The sequence below is a fragment of the Vulpes vulpes genome, chromosome 2, assembly GCF_048418805.1.
Source record: "Vulpes vulpes isolate BD-2025 chromosome 2, VulVul3, whole genome shotgun sequence".
NCBI classification, from domain to species: Eukaryota; Metazoa; Chordata; class Mammalia; order Carnivora; family Canidae; genus Vulpes; species Vulpes vulpes.
Window position 1 is genome coordinate 147,381,147 of NC_132781.1, and position 16,146 is coordinate 147,397,292.

Consider the following 16,146-nt stretch of genomic DNA (forward strand, 5'->3'; position numbering starts at 1 on the left):
CATCAGGCTCACTGCATGGAGCCTGCTTCTCCCTCTGCCTCTCTCTCTCTCTCTCTCTCTCTGTCTCTCATGCATAAATAAATAAAATCTTTTTTTTTTTTTAAAAAGAGTATTTAGAGCCTCAGATCCCCTGGTTGCCTCAGCTGGGTAGATGACTCCCATGTCGATTCTCACCCCAGCAGAAGTCTGGGGTTTTATTCCCTGGAAAGGTAGCTGAACTACAGAACCAGGGACCTAGCCTCATGCAAGTCCTAACCCTAATACCTAACCCCTAACCCCTAAACCTAGCCCTATGTGGAAGTCTCTGAACTGCAAGACATCAGGAACATACCCTAACCCTGGCCCTAACTCTAACCCTATATTGTAGGTGGAGGGGAGTTGGTATGGGGTGTGTGTGTGTGTGTGTGTGTATTATAGGGAATGTTACTCTGCCATTAAAAAATCATAATCTTGCCATTTGCAATGACATGGATAGAGCTAGAGAGTATTATGGTAAGAGAAATAAGTGAGTCAGAAAAAGACAAATACCATGATTTCATATGTGGAACTTAAAAATAAAACAAAGGAGCAGAGGGTGGGGAAGAGAATGAGAAAGGCAAACCAAGAATCAGACTCTTTTTTTTTAAACTTTTTTTTTTTATTTTTTATTTATGATAGTCACAGAGAGAGAGAGAGAGAGAGAGGCAGAGACAGGCTCCATGCAGGGAGCCCGACGTGGGACTCGATCCCGGGTCTCCAGGATCGAGGCCTGGGCCAAAGGCAGGCGCCAAACTGCTGCGCCACCCAGGGATCCCAAGAATCAGACTCTTAACTGCAGAGAACAAACTGATGGTGGCCAGACGGGAGGTGGATCAAGGGATGGGTGAAATAGGTGATGGGGAATTAAGGAGTATACTTGTTTTTTTTTTTTTTTTTTTTTTTTTTCAAATTTTTTTTTTTTTCCTTTTTTTTTTTTTTTTATTTATTTATGATAGTCACAGAGAGAGAGAGAGAGGCAGAGACACAGGCAGAGGGAGAAGCAGGCCCCATGCACCGGGAGCCCGATGTGGGATTCGATCCCGGGTCTCCAGGATCGCGCCCCGGGCCAAAGGCAGGCGCCAAACCGCTGCGCCACCCAGGGATCCCAGGAGTATACTTGTGATAAGCACTAGGTGATGTATGGAAGTGTTGAGTTACTATATTGTACACTGAAAACTAATTCTACACTATATGTTAACTAACTGGAATTTAAATAAAAACTTTTTAAAAATTGACACTATGTAGTACACTTAAAGATGCATGAATATACCCTTTGACTATAGTTCTACCTCTGGGTACGTAACTCCCAGAGGATGCTTATTAATGCTAATAAACATTAGCACTTGTGCATTAGGATGCCATGTTTATCGTGGCAAAAAAAATGTATTTTTTTTGTGTCAGTCAAAAGAATGAAAAATATTTATGCTATAATCATACAATAGCATACTCTGTAGCAATGAAAATCAACTATACAGGGCAGCCCTGGTGGCGCAGTGATTTAGCACCGCCTGCAGCCCAGGGCGTGATCCTGGAGACCCTGGATCGAGTCCCACATCGGGCTCTCTGCATGGAGCCTGCTTCTTCCTCTGCCTGTGTCTCTGTCTCTCTCTCTCTCTCTGCATCTCTATGAATAAATAAATAAATAAATAATATTTAAAAAATTAAAAAAAAGAAAATCAATTATACAGCTTCATACTTAATCATGGATGTGTCTCAAAAAAATCTATTTTAAAAAGCAAGTCATAGGGCAGCCTGGGTGGGTCAGCAGTTTAGCACCACCTCCAGCCCAGGGCGTGATCCTGGAGACCCAGGATCAAGTCCCACATCAGGCTCCCTGCATGGAGCCTGCTTCTCCCTCTGTGCTTCTCCCTTCTGTGCCTCTGCCTTTCTCTCCCTCTCTCTCTCTCTCTCTCTCATGAATAAATAAATAAAATCTTTGAAAAAAAAAAAGCAAGTCATAGAAAGATACATACAGTATGGTTTCATTTACATAAAAGTTAAAATAGGCATTACCAAATATGTTTTAACATATTTGCATAAATGACAAAACAATAAAGGAAAAAAGGAATAATTTTATGAAGAAGATAATTCCACATCATAACTCCTATGTAATTTATCTGTGGTTTCCTTTAAAACTATGCATATCTAAAGATCAATATTCTCAAAAAAAAAAAATAAAAAAAAAAAAAAAAGATCAATATTCTCTCTTGCCCATCTACAAAATAGGGATATAGATAAAGAACCTTGGTAATTCTTTCACTGAAGTAGTATGTTGTACAAAATATAATAATCTTTTTTCTACATAAAAATACTTCATTGATAAATTTTTGTTATAAATTTGTGTGATATTCTTCATGAATCTTTATTCAGTTATATCTTGAGTAATTCCATTCTTAGAACAATATGTTTTGGGACGCCTGGGTGGTTCAGCAGTTGAGCGTCTGCCTTTGACTCAGGGTGTGATCCCAGAATCTGGGACCAAGTCCCACATCGGGTTCCTGCGAAGAGCCTGCTTCTCTCTCTGCCTATGTCTCTGCCTCTCTCTGTGTGTCTCTCATGAATAAATATATAAAACCTTAAAAAAAAAAAAAAAAACAGGGCAAGCCTGGGTGGCTCAGCGGTTTAGCGCCAGGATCAAGTCCCATGTCAGGCTCCCTACATGGAGCCTGCTTTTCCCTCTGCCTGTCTCTCTCTCTCTCTCTCTCTCTCTCTCTCTTTCTGTGTCTCTCATGAATAAATAAATAAAATCTTAAAAAAAAAAAGAACAATATGTCTTATCATGGTCACTCAAAGCCAATGGACTTCTAATGTTCTTAAAATATCAATCAAGTAATTATTATATCAATGAAATTAATTTAATTTCTTGCCTTTCATCCTGGAGGAAAATCATTTCTAGCACATCATTAGACTATCTACATGTCTTTGTAACTTTTCCCTACTTCACCGGGGAGAACAGTAGAATTTTTAATTCTGTGAAGTGTTCAAAGAATTTTTTGATCTTTTTATGATATGTTACTTGTTACTTGTTATGATACCCATTGCAGACAATGGTCTTTATACCCTATTCAATTAGTCTTGATATCTAAAGAGAATAAGTCATTGCATCAAGGTGTGAGGAATGTTCCAGAAATAGGAATATATAAATTGGAGACAAACTTCACCATTGTAACTAGACTCTGTTTTCCTTGCCTGGAAAATAATGTACTCTCTAAGTCTAGGGCAAGAGAATAAATGTGGTGGAGCTACTCATTGATATTTTTCATTCTATTATAATTGTTATGGGTAGATTTTATTCATTTTGATATTTACAGGGAAAATATAAACTATGCCTATCCATCCCAGAAGGGAAAAGCAATGCTAGAATCAACAGAAATGTCATAAATAAAACTCTAGTTCCATTTTGGGTAGAACCAAAAGTAGTAAAGAAAAATTGTGCTTAAAATATTTATATAATAAAGAAGATTAATAGATCTTAGAAATATAAGATTAATGAACTATATAAATGCAACTATCAAGTCATTTAAAATGTTTACCATTTAAAGCTAATTGTATACATTTAAAGTGTTTCTACTAACAGAGGTTTTCTCTTGAATAGTTAACAGGTTATTCTATTTATGGAAATGTTCTCTAGTAACTGCCATCTATTAACAATTATATATAAGAATGTTTTACTTTATTTGTAATAGATTTGCCTAAAATTTCAAATAATTCGCTTACATTCCTAGGCTTAACTATTCCTTTTTCATTGCAGCCCTTTGGAGTAAATCAGCCTGGACCTTACATCATGTATACAACTGTGGATGCAAATGGATATCTGAAAAATGGTTCAGGTAAGACTAGATAAAATATCCGTAGTGCACAAAAGCACCTTTAATCAATATATTGTCATGGATGACAAAAATTATCATGTTTTCACATGCTTTATAAAATCTTCACTTTTTCTGTTATAGTCTTTTGCATATTAGTAGATTACAAAAAGGTCCTCATGGCAAATATATTAACATTCATTCCTCATATATCCCTATTGTGATGGAGCCAAATCATTATCCTGTGTTTCAGTTGAAGTAACAGAAAGCTTGGGAGAAATTACCAGAGTTATCTTGAGCAAAGTGCGAAGTGGTAAAGTAGTTAACAAAGCTACTCTTAGAAGAAGTAAAAATTAGGAATCCAATCTACAACCTAGACAAATTCTAGTTTTTTCATACATGAAACAGTAGCTTAAATGTTACATAGAGGTTTTTTAATAAATGATTATAAAGAAAAACTTGTAGTTCTTATATACTTGAATAAATAATAAAAGGAAATGCAATAAAAACAAAAAAGAAATAAAACTAAACAAAGGATGCCTGCTTTTGATAGATGATAGCTGACTGAAATGCGGTCCAAGTCACAGTAAATACAACTGTTCTACTTTCAACTCTTTAAGTAAGAAAACGAACCCTAACATATTAATAGGCTACTGTGAGACTCCTAGAGTCCTAACCATGAAGAAATATAAGCAAAATTGCTGTTACTCCTCCATTTTTATGCACATAAGAAAGCTAAAAAAGAAAGAATTCATTATAGGCCATTCTTGTTTTATATAATACCTTACATAAATCAAATATGCCACAGTGAGTTTCCTTTTTAGCTATTTGTACACATGTAAGACTCAATCATAATACTGCTTCAGCACAGAAACATTCCATAAAACAAAAGCAGTTTAATTAAATTCAAGGAGAAATTGACAAACACAACTAAAATCAAATACTTTAATATACCATTGTTAGTCAAAGAAACTTAAATAAGGATATATAGACAATTTGAACAATTTATTTATTTATGTTTTAATTCATATACATATCAAACTACAAAAAAGTTCTGGGACTGGCTGGTTTTATCTTGTATCAATTAATTACTTTTGAATTTTAGATATAGATAATTTCAGTGCTAGGTAAGGTGTTCCAGACAGGAGAAGAAAGATGAAGTTACTTATTTAATGAAGTAAGCATAACTTAGGCAAGGCCAGCATACCTAAAACCAAAAGCTTAGCTCACTGGTCAATTATTAATGAAAAATGCTATCTAAAATACTAATAATTTTGGGCATGTGGGTGGCTCAGATGATTAAGCATCTAACTTTGGCTAGGGCATGATCCCAGGGTCCTGGGATCAAGTCCTGCATCGGGCTCCCTGCTTGGGAGCTCCCTCTGTTGCTCCCTCTGTTTGTGCTCGCTCGCTCTCTCTCTCTGACAAATAAATCAAATCTTATTTAAAAAAATTAAATTAAAATATTAACAATTTTAATTCATCTGTATTTTGAAAGAATTGCTTACTTAGCATCAAATATGTGATTATCTCAGAATATACTGATGGTTTAAAATGGGGGAAAAATAAAATAAAATAAAATAAAATGGGGGAAATCTCTTCATTATCATAACAATAGGTCAAAAATTTTTAAAGACCCATCTTCCTCTCTTTTTTTCATACAATGATATATTGTGCAAATTTTTCCATGTCAGTTTATATAGGTAATTTATTTGGGGATCGCTTTGTATATTGACATAATAATTACTCTAGACATGCTGCTGGGTTTTTTTTTTTTTCAATATAACAATATAACAGTAAAGATCTTTATACATATATTTTTATGTATTTAAATAATTCTTAATCCATGGGAAAAAAGCTAGAAGGATGTTCATCAAATTGTTAACATTTGGGACACCTGGGTGGCTCAGCGGTTGAGCCTCTGCCTTTGGCTCAGGGCGTGATCCCAGAGTCCTGGGATCGAGTCCCACATTGGGCTCCCTGCACGGAGCCTGCTTCTCCCTCTGCCTGTGTCTCTGCCTCTCTTTCTTTCTCATGAATAAATAAATAAAATCTTAAAAAAAAAAAGTTTGCAAATTATTCAGCTGTTCAACTATTAGAAATCCTATCTGTGCAAATGTAAATGAGTCAGAGTCATATACTACAAGAATCCAAAGAAAGAAAACCACAAATTGTAGGGTCAACAAAAACAAAAGATTTGCCTCCTGAAATTCTATTCTCAAACTGATTTCTAGTACAGTATTACAGTCAATACAGATTCTAATACCAAGGGAAAAAACACATAATAGTTTTAGAAACAGAAAGTGGGAGAAGGAATATAATTCGTCTCTTCTGTGGTCTTTGCTAGCAAATGTTTTGCCATTCAACAAGTTGTTGTAAAGGAATTTGATTAAAATCTCATTCATGGACAGCCCCTGTGGCGCAGCGGTTTCCCCGCCTGCAGCCCAGGGAGTGATCTGGAGACCCGGGATCGCGTCCCACATCGGGCTTCCTGCATGGAGCCTGCTTCTCCCTCTGCCTGTGTCTCTGCATCTCTCTCGCTCTCTCTGAATGAATAAATAAATAAATCTTTAAAAAAAAAATCTCATTCATTACTCAGTAATACCATTGATGTATTCCTTTCTCGTTGCCTCACCTATTTTTTTTTTTAATTTTATTTACTCATGAGAGACACAGAGAAAGAGGCAGAAACATAGGCAGAGGTAGAAGCAGGCTCCCTGTGGGTAGCCCAATGCAGGACTCAATCCCAGGACCCTGGGATCACACCCTAAGCCAAAGCCAGACACTCAACCACTGAGCCACCCAGATGCCCCTCATTGCCTCAGTCTTACTTAAGGACTTGACCATTTTCATTATCCATGTTTTCCTCCACCTCAGTTGTGCATAGCATAAACCACAGAAAGCTGCTATGTACTGCAATAAAGGTTCAAATTCACAAATATATTATATACACAATGCCCATAATATAGGCAACAGTACACATTAAACTCAATGAAACAAAATTCTTGACATGATTTTCTATGCATGCTTAAATAAAACATTGCCAATGCAAGGCATTATTTACTATAAGTTGAGTCTAAAATTATAATACAGTACTATTTGAAAAACACTAGATTTTGCATCTCCTTAATTTTTCACCATTTCTTAAATTCATTAGAAATACGGTATCAGGTAAAATCAATTAAGGGAACTTAAAGACGAGATGAACTGACTTAATACAAATAGAGCAATTTACTCATAGGTATTTGCTTCCTTACACTAGCTCCATCTGACACAAATTCTAAATTGTTATTCTGTCGTGTGCTTTTTCTGTTATTAACCTGGACTTTCTAGACCATGAAAACAATAGGAGAACTAGAGGCTACAAAAAAACAAATATGTGATAAAGAACAATAATTAGATTGTACCTACTTAACATAATACCTCATAGCTCCCCATACTACTCCCACAAAGACCTAAGTCATGGATTCATATTTTCTCATCTTTCCATAATCTCTGACATTACTCACTGCAAATTTAGATTACACTTATCTCAACAGTTTGTTCTCAATAACATCAGAGATTAACTTCTATAGAATGTTGAAATCTCTTAAGAAATCTTATAGAAATTCATCTTTCTAAAGCAGAAGTCTTTTTATATTCCTAAATACCTTCCTACTGCCTGAGAATCAAGGACTTCCATAACTGAACCTTAAATTACCTACCAGCCTTCTCTTTCCCCTATCCCCTTTATGTATCCTACACATATTCAGCTTGGTGTCCAGTATATAGCTTTTTCCACTTCTAATATCAATGCCTTTGTTCACTCTTTCGATCTTCACCTCTTCTCCATATTTTAGACACTGTCCCATCAGACTTTCACTAACCCTACTTCAAAAACTGGAAATAAACTTTCTTCCCACCAAATGTCAGTAGAACTTTATTGTATACCTCTCTTTTTTTTTTTAATATATCATTTATTTATTTTATGATAGTCACAGAGAGAGAGAGAGAGAGAGAGGGCAAAGACACAGGCAGAGGGAGGAGCAGGCTCCATGCACCGGGAGCCCGACGTGGGATTCGATCCCCAGTCTCTAGGGTCGCGCCCTGGGCCAAAGGCAGGCGCCAAACCGCTGCGCCACCCAGGGATCCCTATATACCTCTCTTATGATACCTACCACACTCTACCTTGTAGCAATAGTTATATCTCTTGTTTTATCTCCTTGAAAAAACAGACTCATTGAAGACCGGTTCTTTATCTAGTTTTTGTCTTTATGTACTTTGTCCATCCTAGGACACCCAAGTGTTGATTGAAATGATTACTAAGACCAATAATAAGGATTTCTATTTCTTTAAAAAAAAAAAAAGAAAAAAAGAAACAAGACAAAAAAGCCTAACCAAAAGTAGATCATGGTGACAGTTCATAACTGGTTGTAAACAGATTTCTTAATCTAATATAAAGTAGTATAAACTTCATAATAACTGAATTAAAAATAATAAGTCTGTGGATGTTTATTATTATAAAGCCCCTGCTTTGTGCTGGGCACTTTTGTAGACTCACTGCATGTTATCTCATTGAATTTCACAATACCCTTGAATGGCAGCTCTTATTCTACACCAGAAGATACTAAGGCTCTGAAAGCTCAAGTAATTTAGCTATGTCATTCAGCTATTAACTGTAGACCTGAACTTAAACTCAAGAACACTCTCTAACTACAAAACCTACACATTTTTTTAAGTTTATTTATATAATCTCTATACCAACATGAGGCTCAAACTCAAAAAACTCAAAACCCTAAGATCAAGAGCCTTTGTGCTATTCCAACTGAGCCAGCCAGGCACCCCTAAAACCTATACATTCTTTTTTTTTTTTTTTTAATTTTTATTTATTTATGATAGTCACAGAGAGAGAAAGAGAGAGAGGCAGAGACATAGGCAGAGGGAGAAGCAGGCTCCATGCATCGGGAGCCTGATGTGGGATTCGATCCCAGGTCTCCAGGATCGCGCCCTGGGCCAAAGGCAGGCGCTAAACCGCTGCGCCACCCAGGGATCCCTATACATTCTTAATAGTACTACCCTATGTTTAAATGTCATCTTGTAAAAAGCTTAGGGTACCTAAAAAGAGGAAATTATTCCTAACAATTCTTGTTTCATTTCTATTTAAAACATGGTACCTGTGTAAAGTGAAATGATGACTAAACTTAACAAATTGTTGTTTTAAAATTTTTCTGTTTCTTTTTTATTCCTTTAGGTTTAAGACTTTTGTACTTAATGATTTTTTTTTTTTTTTTGGTAGTGATTTCAAAAACAGCATTTGGATAATGGGTACAACCCTTAGCTTTCTGGGAGGTTGCTGATCCCCTTTCTTTATTCTCTAGTTGAGTGATAGGAAAAGATTCTACTGGGATCCCTGGGTGGCGCAGCGGTTTGGCGCCTGCCTTTGGCCCGGGGCGTGATCCTGGAGACCCGGGATCAAATCCCACGTCGGGCTCCCTGCGTGGAGCCTGCTTCTCCCTCTGCCTGTGTCTCTGCCTCTCTGTCTCTCTCTGTGTGACTATCATGAATAAATAAAATCTTTGAAAGAAAAGATTCTACTGACCCAGTGGTTCTAACACACGATATTTGTTCCTGAGGGACATCGTCATTCTCTTTTTTTGTCCTTAGGACTTGAGGGTACTCCTAAGTAATAATAATAGCCAACAGTGATCAGTACTTACTCTGGTCAGGCACTGTGCAGAGTATTGTATGTACATGGATGTCCTCATTTATAGTATTAGGTGTAAAATTTCCTGTCAGCTGTACATATTGCATAAAGTTTTTGAAATTTAAATACATGAGAATTTAAAAAGCACTCTACTATTATAATAGTACATATAATGATACATAAAGCAGAGGAAATTTCTTAGTAAAGCAAGGAAAAGTTATGATCCTGGTATTCTACTCTTGCATTTCTTTTTTTCTATGATTTAATGAACATAGATTTCCATTTTCCTGATATATTCAGAAGAATATAATAGATATACCCTAAAACTTCTAGTCTAACATTCTTCATTTAAGACCAAAGAAATTACATTTTGAACAGTTAAGACTACAATTAAATTGAAGTATTTTAATTAAATAATTAAAATGTATGAACAGATTATTTTATTAAATGTATCATTTTGACTATATTACTTTTGGTATCCTTAAATATTTCTTTTTAAGATTTCATTTATTCATGAGAGATACAGAAAGAGAGAGAGAGAGGCAGAAACATAGGCAGAGGAAAAGCAGGCTCCATGCAGGGAGCCCAGTGTGGGACTCAATCCTGGGACCCCAGAATCACGCCCTGGGCCGAAGGCACACACGCAACCGCTAAGCCATCCAACCATCCTGGTATTCTTAAATCTTTTCCATTTAAGCAGAAATACTTTTAAAAGTTTTCCAGTAATACATAGTAAGGGCAGTTTTATTGTTCAAAATAGAAATAACAGTTTAGTTATATTCGAACTTTAGAAACATAACACTCACTCATGGGCTGAACACTAAGAACCAAATAGTATGCCCTGCCAAATGTTTTTATGTGGCTATTGTTATTCCTTTATAATAAAGTAGGTAAGGGGAAGTGCTTATTCTTTAATCAATAAATAGTTTAGAATTTCTTTTTGTGGCACCTGAATAATTTAATAGATGAGATGGAATGGGTGTTCATTATTAAAGGTTAAATTATCTTTTTCACTTCAGAAGGTATCATTTAATACACTCAAGTACTTTCAGGAAGGAGACGCTTGTGGTCTTAAGGACTTTTTAGAATTGAAAACAGAAAGAAAATTATTCCATAACATTGGCAGATTCAGGCTTAGTTCTCAGATTCAAGAATGAAATATTAAGAACAAAAAAGGATACAGATTCAAACATTGTAATGATTTTTTTGTAATGTCTGGTATTGCTTCACAAGCTAATTGATATTCTTTAATGTTCTTCAAGCATTAATTCTTCTCACACTCTACCCTGTGAATGGGTAATTATTTCAAAGGCTGCTATGCAGTTGCAACTATTAAATGAAATATAATAGGAAAGCACTTAGATACAGGTATTGCCCCAGGCAGAAATCTTAAATCATGTGGCAGTACTCAACAACAGAAACAAAAACAATTCAAAAGTGGACTAAAACTAGTATAGATAATTCTCAAAAAAAGATATACCAATGATTAGTATAATACATGAAAAAGGAGCACCTGAGTAGCTCAGTCGGTTAAGCATACAACTCTTGGTTTCAGCTCAGGTCATGAGATTGAGCCCCACATCAGGCCTTCCTGCTCAGTGCAGAGTCTGCTTGAGATTCTCTCTTTCTTTCCCTCTGTTTCCCCACCCCCCGATTCAAACACGCACTCTGTCTCAGATAAATATTTTTTTAAAAATACATGAAAAAATATTCAGTATCACTAATCACTACAGAAAAAAAATAAAAACCACAATGAGATTCTAACTCACACTTAGTGGGATGGCTACTAACTAAAAAAAATAATAATAATAACAAGTGTTTTCAAGGATACAGAGAAATTAGAACCCTGTATACTACTGATGTGCTATAGGCTGAACATTTATATTCCCCCCAAACTCCTAAATTGAATTCCTGATGTCCAACGTATTAGAAGGTGGAGCCTCTGGAACATGATTAACTCGTAAGGGCAGAGTCTTCATGAATGGGATTTGTGCCCTTTATAAAAAAGGCCCTGGAGAGTCCCCCCCCCCCCCTTCCCTCTATGTGAGGACACAGCAAGAAAGCTCTGGCCTAAACCAGGAAGCAGTCTCTCACCAGAACACAACCTCTCACTCTCAACCATGTCGTGATTTGCATGATAAATTCTTGGTCACCTTCTCCATGGAGTAATGAAACTGTGGAAGTGTGGTCCCTCCTCCTTGCCTGGTGCCTTAGTCATATGACCTCCAAAGGGGTGCTGCAGATTCCAGGGCTACTAATAACCCTCACAAGAAACTTCTTGTCTTTTGTGCCTTCAAAAATGTTTTACTTGTGTCTTCCTGAACTTGAAGGGGGAAAATGGGCTTAAGGTCTGTCAATGGGCTTGAGAAAGAATTTTGCATTAACATTGCTGCACATCTGCATTAAATACTGTGATAAAACCCTTTCTTTACAATATTAAAAAAAACTTCTTAATCTGGGGCTTCCTTGCCTCCAGAATGGTAAGAAATAAATTCCTGTTGTTTATGGGCTACCCAGCCTATGGTGTTTTGTTATAGCAGTCTGAGCAGACTAATACACAGCAGTTATGTAAATGGTACAGCCACTATGTGATGCAGAAGACAGTTCTCATAAAATTAAATAGAATTTACTATGTGATCCGGCAGTCTCACTTCTCAGTATATACCCAAAAGAATTTAAGGTAAGGTCTCCAAAATATATTTCTAAATCCATGTTCACAGTAGCCAAAAGGTAGCAGGACCCAAGTGTCCATTCACAGAGAAGGAGAATTCTGAGGAAGATGGCAGAAAAAGGGGATCCTAGGCTCTACACCTCCTAAGGATACAACTAGATAACCCCCACATCAGAGCAAATAACCCAAAAGACAACCTAAGACAGGCAGAACAGACTCTCCACAGATAAATGTAAAGAAGAAGTCACATTGAAGAGGGCAGGAAGGACAGAGATATGGTCAGGAGCTGAGCAGAACTGCAAGACTGTCTGTTGGAGACAGTAAGGAAAGAGACCCTCAAACTGAGCGCCCCAGGCATGGTGAACCCACACAGGGAAGAGTAATCCCCATAACATAAGGCTTTGAAAACCAGAAGGGCATAATTTCACAAATTCTTATAGTCAGTAGGACTTAACATCTGGAAATTTAAAAATCAGCCAGTTCAGCTGTAGGAGAGCCAGAAGGGTGATGGGAAATTGAGTCTCCCTTGAAGAGAGAGTACAAACACTCCAATGACATATATCATAGAAGAAAGTTTGGGTAAATGGCGGGGAGGTTTACTAATCTCAGAGCTTGAGCTGGAGGGGCAGGGGTCATTGGGAGATGGGAGACTCCTCTAGGGACAGAAGAGCTGGTGGACACCATTTCCCCAGCCTAGATACATGGACATCCATGCAAACAGCGAAGTACCAACATACTGCACTTAGATTGTTAAAAGCATGCCCCATCCCAAAGTTCTCCTGTGGACCCACCCCCTCCAATACACCCTTGCACAGAATCCATCCAAAGTGATGCCGCAAGTCTGGCAGTGTGCAAGCAGCCACAACAGGAGCCAGCACCACTCTAAAGTGGCTCCTACACCTTATATTCCTCTCTAAAATAAATAAGTAAATTTTTTAAAAGATTTTATTTATTTATTCATGAGAGACACAAAGAGAGAGGCAGAGACATGGGCAGAGGGAGAAGCAGGCTCCATGTGAGGGTCCCAGTGTGGGACTCGATCCCAGAACTCCAGGATCACGCCCCGAGCCAAAGGCAGGCACTCAACCACTAAGCCACCCAGGCATCCCAAAATAACTAAGTAAATCTTAAAAAGGAAGTGGATGCCTGGGTGGTTCAGTTGGTTGACATTTGACTCTTGGTTTCGGCTCAAGTCATGATCTCAGGGTTATGGGATTAAGCCCCACATGGAGCTATGCACTTACTACAAAATCTGCTTGAGATACATTTCCTCTGTCCCTCCCCCTGCTCATGTACTCTCTCTCTCTCTGTCTCTCTCTCTCTCTCTCTAACATAAATAAATAAATCTTAAAGTGACTCCTACCCCTGGGAAGAAAGATAACCACACACACCAGTCCAACTACAGCCCCAGCAGTGGGCTGGGGGCAGACAGCTGGTCTGGCTCTCTCCCTTGAGGCAAAGGAAACAAAAGCAAAAATAAACTGTTGGGACTATATCAAAATAAAAAGCTGCACAGCAAAGGAAACAATCAATAAAACTGAAAGACAACCTACTGAATGGGAGAAGATATTTGCAAATGACCACTCCAATAGAGTGTCCAAAATACGTAAAAACCTTACACAACTGAACTTGCAAAGAATAATAATAATAATCCAATTTAAAAATGGGTAGAAGGGATGCCTGGGTGGGTCAGCGGTTAAGCATTTGCCTTCAACCCAGGGTGTAATCCTAGAGTCCCAAGATCAAGGGTGTAATCAAGTCCCACGTTGGGCTCCCTGCATGGAGCCTGCTTCTCTCTCTGCCTGTCTCTGCCTCTCTTTCTGTGTGTGTCTCATGAATAAATAAATAAAATCTAAAAAAAAAAATATCTCCACACTTTCTACCTTCTTTGATGTGGCCTCTTTTCTCCCTTTAGTTGTGAAGTTTGTTCTGTCAGTCTTCAGGTTGATTTCTCAGTTTTGTATATATTTTTATTTACTAAAATTGCATTCAAAGTATTGTGCCAAGCCCCTTGATGAAGATGCAAAAGTAAACAACAGAAGAGCTAATGATCATGTCAGAAAAGATAATAACACAATCACTTATAAGACGAATTAAAATATATTGAGCACCCTTGAGGCACCTGGCTGGCTCATGTGGTAGAGCATGCAACTCTTGATCTTAGGGTTGTGGGTCTGAGCCCCACTTTGGGTGTAGATTACTTTAAAAATATATTGAGCACCCCTGTGAAATAAATGCAGAGGATTTTTTTTTTTTCTGATTTATAGCTTGACTGATAGAGTATTTCACAGGTCCTCAGCTTATTCCACCATGCTGGGTTTGGCTCTGTATTCATGTTGTTTTACCATCAATAAACTGTGAGAGTAAGGATTTGATACAAAGATAAATTCAGTAAGAATATTCCTAGATTTAAGTAGTATGCAAATGGAAATTTATTCTGAAATGTGAGTTCTATTCTCATAAAATTTTATTAAATTTAGGAAAGATGATATATTTATTTTGAAAATAAGTCTTGGAGCCCCACTATCCAGTATCTTGTACAGATGTCATTAAAAATAGAAAAAATAGTCTCCCTATTGCAGCAGTTCCCAAACTTTGCTTCTCTTAAAAATCTCAGTGTCCATTACTACTATCTCATAGGGCTTTTAAAGCATATTATAGGGGATATGAGCAAAGAATTTAATAAATTAGTCACATATTCAATAGATGTTTTATTTTTAATGTATATATTGCACTTTTATATGTGTTTGGCTTTAATTAGAGCAATGGTTCTCATACATCAAGTTATCTAGAAAACTAATTAAGGGGCACCTGGATTGCTCAGTATGTTAAGCATCCAACTCTTGATTTTGGCTCAGGTCATGTTCTCAAGGTCCTGAAATTGAGCCCCACATTAGGCTCCACACACAGCATGGTGCCTGCTTAAGATTCTCCTTTTCCCCTCCACTTGTGCACATGCTCACATTCTCTAAAAAATAAATAACTAAATAAAAAAATAAATCACAAATTGCTAAGCTCCACCACTGAAGTTTCAATTCAGTTCTACTGAACTGTCATAGGACCAGAGAATTCATATGTCTAACAGGTCCCCAGTTGGTGACCCAGTATCCAAGGACTACATTCCAAGAACTATTAATAAGAGATTTTACAATTGAGAATATTCCCAAAGATTGATGTGTAAATTTGTATTTTCTCTTTTTCTCTGGTAGGATGTTTATTTAGTAGGTATTGAGGGACCTAAATGGTCTATAATAACTCGTTCAGCTTCTTCATATCCCCACAATTGGGAGTTTTTATATCAAGTGTAATGACATTTAAGAAGACAACATAGGAAATAAATTTACATTGTTACTAACAATTATCATCATCATTCTTGTATCTGTTTAAGGCATTTTCCTAGAGAAAAACCCTAGATTACTTGTTTCTAATTTGTAATCTCTATTGTGTAGAAATATGCAAGTGAATAATTAGCATGGCCCCTCTGAGGTTGAAATACCACTTAAATTTTTTTGTACAGTAAATGTAAAACTTTTAAGTAATTCAGTGTGGCATTCTAATGCACTGATAAATTTGAAAAACAGGTATTTTAGCTCAAAGTTACTCATCCTGTAACTATTTCAAGTAAATGTATAGAAAACATGAGACAGTTTTATGGTTAATGACTGAAAAACTTTGCTATTTTCTTTATAAAGACTTGATTCATATGACAACCAATATTTTATGTTTTCTTAAAGTTAAATCAGTAACAACATTCTGATTCTACTACCTTCCAAAATATAATCTCAAAGTTTTTCAAGAAAAAATTATACTACAGAGTTTATTACATCTTGACTTTCCCTAACTCAAAGTAGAAAATCAATGGAGCAAATATACTGTAGTAAAATCAGAGAAAATAATTTTAAGTATTTATTAAAACTGGCCCCACATCTTCCTGGGTTTTCAGGAATTTCACTAGGTTCTCATGATGA

General features: G+C 36.8%; 1 protein-coding gene and 1 long non-coding RNA gene across 2 annotated transcripts in view; one reads left to right on the forward strand and one right to left on the reverse strand.

Moving 5' to 3' along the window:
• Nucleotides 1-16,146, forward strand: part of ITFG1 (integrin alpha FG-GAP repeat containing 1) — a 281,953-nt gene that overhangs the window by 236,014 nt on the left and 29,793 nt on the right. The window contains exon 14 of the mRNA XM_026014322.2: nt 3,770-3,848. Within this exon, the coding sequence (XP_025870107.1) occupies nt 3,770-3,848 (79 nt within the window). The remainder of the gene's footprint in view (nt 1-3,769; nt 3,849-16,146) is intronic.
• The window catches only part of LOC112931645 (uncharacterized), a 57,758-nt gene that overhangs the window by 8,112 nt on the left and 33,500 nt on the right, over nt 1-16,146 (reverse strand). The gene's annotated exons all lie outside the window — the stretch shown is intronic.